The 7500-nt window shown below is 43.9% G+C and overlaps 1 protein-coding gene across 1 annotated transcript in view; it reads left to right on the forward strand.

Moving 5' to 3' along the window:
* The window catches only part of LOC307244573 (partitioning defective 3 homolog B-like), a gene marked incomplete at both ends in the record, with an annotated part of 251215 nt that overhangs the window by 225945 nt on the left and 17770 nt on the right, over window positions 1-7500 (forward strand). The window contains one exon of the mRNA XM_080019807.1: window positions 5910-5986. Coding sequence (XP_079875933.1) covers window positions 5910-5986 — 77 coding nt within the window. The remainder of the gene's footprint in view (window positions 1-5909; window positions 5987-7500) is intronic.

Raw genomic sequence — 7500 nt, forward strand, 5'->3', positions numbered from 1 at the left:
CTAGACTTGGCTCGTTCAGGTTCACATGCGTTGAACTGTATGTCACTGTCATGAAGTGAATGGTTTTTCATGGCTGCCATTCCACTCTTTCCTCTGGGACCCAGTACACACACACACACGCCCACACACACACACACAGGGAGTAAAACATGTATGCAGCATATAAAGTCTATACACCCTCCATCGAAAAAGAAAAAAAAGTTTTTGCACACTCTACAGATACATACTGTATGTTGTCATTTTACAATGAGAACACACAATTTATTTGTTTATTTTTTTAATTATTGACAAAAAGACCCAACTCAACCTCTGGCATCACTACATAACTGTCTGTGTATTCGTGCTTGCACTTTTGTGTGTACGGGCTTGATAGGGATATTTGTTTTCTCTCACTTTGCTTCCCCAAGCCTGTTTAATAAACTAAGAATAAACACACACACACACACACACACACACACACACACACACACACACACACACACACACACACACACACACACACACACACACACACTCAATCTCATCTGTATGTGTTTACTCAGCCTGTGGCAGTTCACATTAAAGCCCATTGATCTAATCCCATCTTGATCCATATGCATGAACCATGTGCACACACACCATACATCCTCATCTTGTCTCTCTTCACACACACACACATCACACCCACACACTCTGGGTACACACGGTAACTTAACTAATGGCTGACAAACTAAATGAATTATGTAAGGCGGAGCTGAAAAGTTTGAACTTTTCGGAAAGGTTTTCCTGTCGTCACGGTCGCTTATTCCCAGCCATCCAATCACGGATTAAAAGGGGCGGGGCTTAGCAGCCAACTCACAGAACGAGGATTGAGTGAAATGACGTTATCGTCAGTAAAAGTAAATAGTAAAAGTTATCTAGTGTCTGCATTTGTACCATTGTATCTTCAACACATGTTAGCTCACATACAAATGGTGCTGTTCTAAACAGGTGTAGCGGGACAGAGGAGTTGTCAGGTGGTTTTTATGGCCTAACGTGGTGGAATATTTGGAGGTTTTCATTTGTGGAGCAGAATGTTGAGGAAACATGCAACAAAGGAAGCTTTTTAAACAGATCCTTTTTCTTTCTTTCTTATTGTCATTGTTGTTGTCTGTCCGTGGGTATTTTCTGTACAAAAAAATCCAATAAACAGTCGCTCAAAACTCTATGATAATAAAAGAAAACAAAAATGTATATATATATATATATTTATCACCGATCAGCCACAACATTAAAACCACCACTTTAACCACTTATATTGTGTAGCTCCCCCTTGTGCCTCCAAAACAGCTCTGACCCGTGGAGGCATGGACTTCACAAGACCTCTGAAGGTGTCCTGTGGTGTCTGGCACCAAGACGTTAGCAGTAGATCCTTTAAGTCCTGGGAGTTGAGAGGTGGGGCCCCTATGGATCTGGCTTGTTGTTCCAGTACATCCCACAGATGCTCTAACCTCGACCATCCACATGATGTAGACGGAAAAAAAACTGATTCATCAGACCAGGCCACCTTCTTCCATTGTTCCACGGTCCAGTTCTGACGCTCACGTGTCCATTGTAGGAGCTTTCAGAGGTAGTCAGGGGTAAACATGGACACTACTACCGGTCTGCAGCTACACAGCCCCATACACAGCAAGCTGTGATGCACTGTGTGTTCTGACACCTTTCTATCATAGCAGCATTAACTTTTTCACCAATTTGTGCTGCAGTAGCTTTTCTGTGGGATCGGACCAGACGGGCTAGACTTGGCTCCCCACGCGCATAAATGAGCCCATGGCTTCCCATGACCCTGTCACCGGTTCACCGGTTGTCCTTCCTTGGACCACTTTTGGTAGCTACTAACCACTGCGTACCGGGAACACCCCACAAGACCTGTTGTTTTGGAGATGCTCTGACCCAGTCGTCAAGCCATCACAATGTGGTCCTTGTCAAAGTGGCTCAGATCCTTACGCTTGACCATTTTTCCCCCTTCCAACCCATCAACACAAGGACTGACTGTTCACTTGATGCCTCATATATCCCACCTCTTCATTGGATCGCGATGATTAATGTTATTCACTTCACATGTCAGTGGTTTTAATGTTGTGGCTGATTGATGTTTAAATATACGGGTACTCCTCACTTAACGACCGAGTTCCATTCCTAGGTCGATAAGCGAGGACCCGCCCCCTTACCTGTATTTCAGTCAGATTGCGAACGCTAGTATAGTGAGTACTGACCGGCTGCGGGAATGAGACTGAGAACGAGAACGATGATGCGCGATGAGATGCTTGACACTGAGACGCCGCGGTATTGTACACAATGTACAATACGGACGGGTCAGAGAGCTGGTGGTGAGTCCGAACGGACATTAAACAGGTAGGTGGTTAAGTGACGAGTACCTGTGTATATGAGATAAAATAATAAATGCATAACAATGCAAATAAATAAATAATTAAGAATAAAAATAATAAAAGAAAATGAAATAAATCCAAAATAATAATTGGAAAAAAAATGTGTGTATTTTTTCTTTCTTTAAATAATTTGGTAAATATGTTGATGATATTGCATCATGCAACATGTTTATCTGAAAAGATGCGGAGCCTTCCATTATCTTTGAAATCCTCCAGGGGTTCCAGAGCCTGTGTTGGGGATAACTGCTCTAAGGCATCATCTCCACAGCTAACACAGCTGACGCTGTTTTTGTTTGTTTTATATATATATATATATATATATATATATATATATATATATATATATATGTATTACCCTTTTTCTGCGTATTCACTCTTTTTTTCACTCCCCACCTTCCCTGTTTTCAATCTCCTGCTAATGTCTCTGTCGTTTACTCTCATCTCTCATCTCCCTCTCCCTCTCTCCTCTCCGCTGGTTTCCTCTCCCCACGTTTCTCCCTTCAAATCGAGGGCTGCCTCGCCCTCGCCTTTTTCCTTTCAAGATAATTCACTTTCTCTCTCTCTCTCTCTCTCATTTGCTTCCTAAAATATACCTTCATCTCCAACTCGTGTTTTTATTTTCCTCTCTAAGTCATTGGCTTCCTGTCCTAATGGCGTTCATTCTGTCCTTCTTGGTTCCTCGCTCTCCTGAGCGATGAGGGATGTATGTCATTCTCTCCATCCAGTTCTATTATCTCCTAAACTCTCTCTCTCTCTCTCTCTCTCTCTCTCTCTCTCTAACTCTCGACTTCACTTCCTCGCCGTGAGGAGGTAGACTTAGAAAGGGCCGTAGAAAGGGCTCAGCTTGGTTCACTGCATAATGATTTTGAGAACGTCAAATTCATTTTAATGAGCGGAACGTGTGTGATGTCATCCTGGCTGTTTATCAATACTCGAAAAATAAGTCGACCGAGGGAAACAGGTTCTCGGAAAGTCCGCCCTTTCAGTTCCGTTCCGTCCTTCTCGGTAATTACGACTCGATCTCGTAATTCTCGTTGCCAAAAAACAAATGCTGGATATCGGTTTGCCAAGTCACTGACCAATGGACCTTCCATGCTGTAGGTGTTTTCACAACCGCAGGAACTTTTTCTCGGAACTCCTGCTGAAACCCCATTGGCTGACATCACTTCAGAGTTCCCATTGGTGGTGCGAACACCACCAGAAAAAAAAAACCTTTGAATGTATCTAGTTCTGGGGGGGAAACCTCCCCAGTCCCTGGTTTCCCTCAGGGCGTCCCCAGAACTGTTTGGTCCGAAACACCTGGTATTTTGGGAAGGGTGAGAACCCGTTCTGAGGGCCCCGGGTGTACAACCTCTTTATATTTTTCGTGTCCGTTCCTTATTCACGTCAATTATTTCCAAGTCTCGCTGAATCTCCATCTGGATTTTTTTCAACTTTCACACTCTCTCGTGTGATTTGTCTCGCTCTCTCTCTCTCTCTCTCTCTCTCTCTCTCTCTCTCTCTCTCTCTCTCTCTCTCTCTCTCTCTCTCTCTCTCTCTCTCCCCCTCTCTGCCATTGTGTCTTTCATCCCCATCATCTCCCCCTCTCCCTAATTTTAAAGGCATTTAATTTCCTAATACCTGCAGAATTTTGCAGACACAGACCCCTGTGTGTGATGTATCTGTGAGTGTGTGTGTGTGTGTGTGTGTGTGTGTGTGTGTGTGTGTGTGTGTGTGTGTGTGTGTGTGTGTGTGTGTGTGTGTGTGTGTGTGTGTGTGTGTGTGTGTGTGTGTGTGGGGAACGGAGCTTGTTGATGTTTGGGGTTTAGTCGGCTCCTTGAAGACGCAGTGTGGCAGCTGGAATCTCCCTGCTGAATAGACCAGGATAATCTGAGTCTAACGGAGAGAGAGAGCGAGAGGGAGAGAGAGGGTGAGAGAGGGTGAGGGGAAATGGAGATTTAGAACAGAAGGGATCGAAAAGAAAGACAACACAAAGAGAAAGACGGAGTGTAGGAAGAGAGTACACACAGGAAGAATGGAGCGATAAGGGAGGCAGAGTTCTGGTGACGGAATGGTGAAAATTGGGAGAAAGGGAGAATGTGTTGGGAGGGAAACATGTGTGAGGATACGAAAAATGGAAGGGAGAGAGAGGATAGAAGAAAGTAGCAGACTCAGTTATCCCTTTTTTTCTTAAAGCTGCAGACTTGAGTGTGTGTGTGTGTGTGTGTGTGTGTGTGTGTGTGTGTGTGTGTGTGTGTGTGTGTGTGTGTGTCACAACTCCATCCTGTTTGAAGTGACCTAGTACGAATTGGATACTCGCACACCACCAACACACACACACACACACACACACACACACACACACACACACACACACACACACACACACACAAACACTAACCAAGCCGAAACTCAAACTCTAAATTCCTAATAAGTAGCCTTTGTCAGCTGCAAATTACTCCTGTATGACTGACACACACACACACACACACACACACACACACACACACACACACACACACACACAGAAAGAAAGGATATGATTAACGAGAATGCACTGGTCATCGTCTAAAGAATGCCAGTTGTCATTTAGTCATACACAACATGCAAACAAAGTAGCCAAGGCATCAGGAAAACATCCCCGTTTGACTTGTGTTTTGACTGCTTGAAAAATGTCCCCATTAAGCTTGGTAAATATAGAAGAATGTATTATCGTATTATTTTGTATTATCCAACTGCGACTTCGCGATGGCAATATTTGATAAGAATTAAACACAATCTGCGCAATGTTTCGGAGAGCTTGCAATTTGGCAACCTCTCCACATTCAATGGTCAAATCATTTTGACAAGGACAACTCCTGTGTCTCCGGCAGCGTCAGCCCGTCGCCATTTTTCTTTGACTCCACCCACAAAGTTAGAAAATTCCATTGCAACTTCTGCAAAAAGCTATTGAGAAATCAAGCATTTTTGGTCACAACAATCCCTACCAAACTTGGATTTTCTAGAGGAACACGTCACCTTAGTCGTGTGTGTGTGTGTGTGTGTGTGTGTGTGTGTGTGTGTGTGTGTGTGTGTGTGTGTGTGTGTGTGTGTGTATCTATATATATATATATATATATATATATATATATATATATATAGATATAGATCTATATATCAATTCATGGTTATATTGATCACTGTATGTCTATGTATATATATTTGTATATATATTGTATACATACATACACACACACACAACCACACACACACATTTATATACAGTGTGTATGTATATATATCACAAATCGTATGTTGATACATCTAACAGAGGTTCATAGTAGAGTTTTGGTCTGTTTATTAGACCAAAAATTCTAATATGAATAACCCGAATATTTTAGACCTCATTTCATCAGATATCTCGGCCAGATCCCCTATTTGAGAGCTTGGTTTTTCATGAGTTTTAATTTCATGACAAAATATTGATCATCCCGCCGAAAGACCTGAAATGATGCTGATTCGTGTCTCTGGGCCTCTCACCAGATGCCGTCCAGAGCGCCGGACCACCGCCTGGCACCGCGGTACGAGGAGGTGGAGCGCCAGTACGCCTCTCTCCCAAGGTATCACCGATCTGCCTTCTCTCATTCTCGCTTCATCTCCCTTCTTCTCCCTTCTTCTCATCTGTCGTTCCCCCCGTTTGGTCCTTTGTGGATACCTGTTCTCTGATGCCCTCTCACATCTCATCCCATTTCCTCTCCTCCGCTGGCCTCGCATTCAACCCTTCTCTCGACTTGATCCCTTCTTTATTTCTTCTCCACTTCCTCTCTGTTGTCTCCTCGTCTTCCTTGAAGCGGGTAATTAACCCTGGTGAGTGTTTCGTCTGTCTCCGGGTCTCCTGGGGGCGGCTGTCCCAGCCAGGGCCTCACCTTATCCTCTCCCCGGGGAGACGTGCTTAGGCGTGGAATGGAAACTTGATCGTTGCCCCGATCTCCTGTACACAACTCTTCTCCTGGCTGACCCCACCCCCAAATCCGTTCCCCAGCCTGACCCGGGTAGTTCCCAAACACCCCTTTCCACCAAAGGTACGGGACCTAAATGAGGATCCATTCAGACTCGGAATCCTCTGTGATGGGAACCTTAGCAGTCCCTAAAAGAGTTGTTTGTTTTCCCGCCGCACCGAGGAGCCGTGGAGATTTTGCAAATCAGGAGGGTTTGGCGTTCCATTTTCTTTAATAAAACTAAGCAGCGAGGGTGTGTCAGTACTGCCAGCAAAGTTTATTATTAAATCAGCTGGTTGCCGATATTTAAATATAGTGGTCGATGTGCTTGAGTGATTCTCATGTGGCTTGTGTTTGACCCATCAGTCATTGGTGTTCAGTTCTGCAAACTCCGCCCAAATGGTTCCCATTACCAGGGGACCAGGAACCATCCAAGCGGAACCAATTTATTTTCGAAGTCGAGTTCCTTCCTTCGAGTCAGTTCCTCTGTCCCGAGACGGAAGTTCATGGTTCCCCAAATGGTTCTGATTTCACATCCTCACCGACAGCGCGCCAAGTTTCCTCCTCAGCCCTGAAAGATAAGTGGCTTGACATCAGATGTCCTTTGGGACGGTTGGAGCTGTGTTCCTACCAGCAGCCAAGCCCTGAGGCTTCTGGTTCTGGTGGATCCACAACTGTCTGTCTCTCCGCATAATAGACAAAGACAAATCATGAAGCGTGTCTGCCTACCATGTTTACAATGTTTTATTTTCTTCTGTTTAATCATTGTTCCCAGAATACTGAATCATCTCTATAATATGATTAAGTATTCATTATTATTTTTAGAGGAATATTATTAGTGACAATGACTCTGACATTGTATGGAATGTGTTGGTCAAGGCGCTTGTTATTTCTTTCCTCCGTGTTATTCCTCCGTGTTCACTTTTTCTGGAAAGAGAAAAAAAGCAAGATCACATGCAAAATTACAAGGTACACGACAACTCGAGTTCTCCACTTCACCGTTTTAGACGAGCTGAGACGACTACTTTCCATTTCTACCTTTCTCCGTCTGCTGCTTCTTTTTGATCTCCCTCTCTCTTTCCCATGGTCATTTCATTAAACCTGAATTGTTTTTCACTGCTGTGTTTTTTATTTTT

Source organism: Zeus faber (genome assembly GCF_960531495.2).
Source record: "Zeus faber genome assembly, chromosome: 18".
Lineage (NCBI taxonomy): Eukaryota > Metazoa > Chordata > Actinopteri > Zeiformes > Zeidae > Zeus > Zeus faber.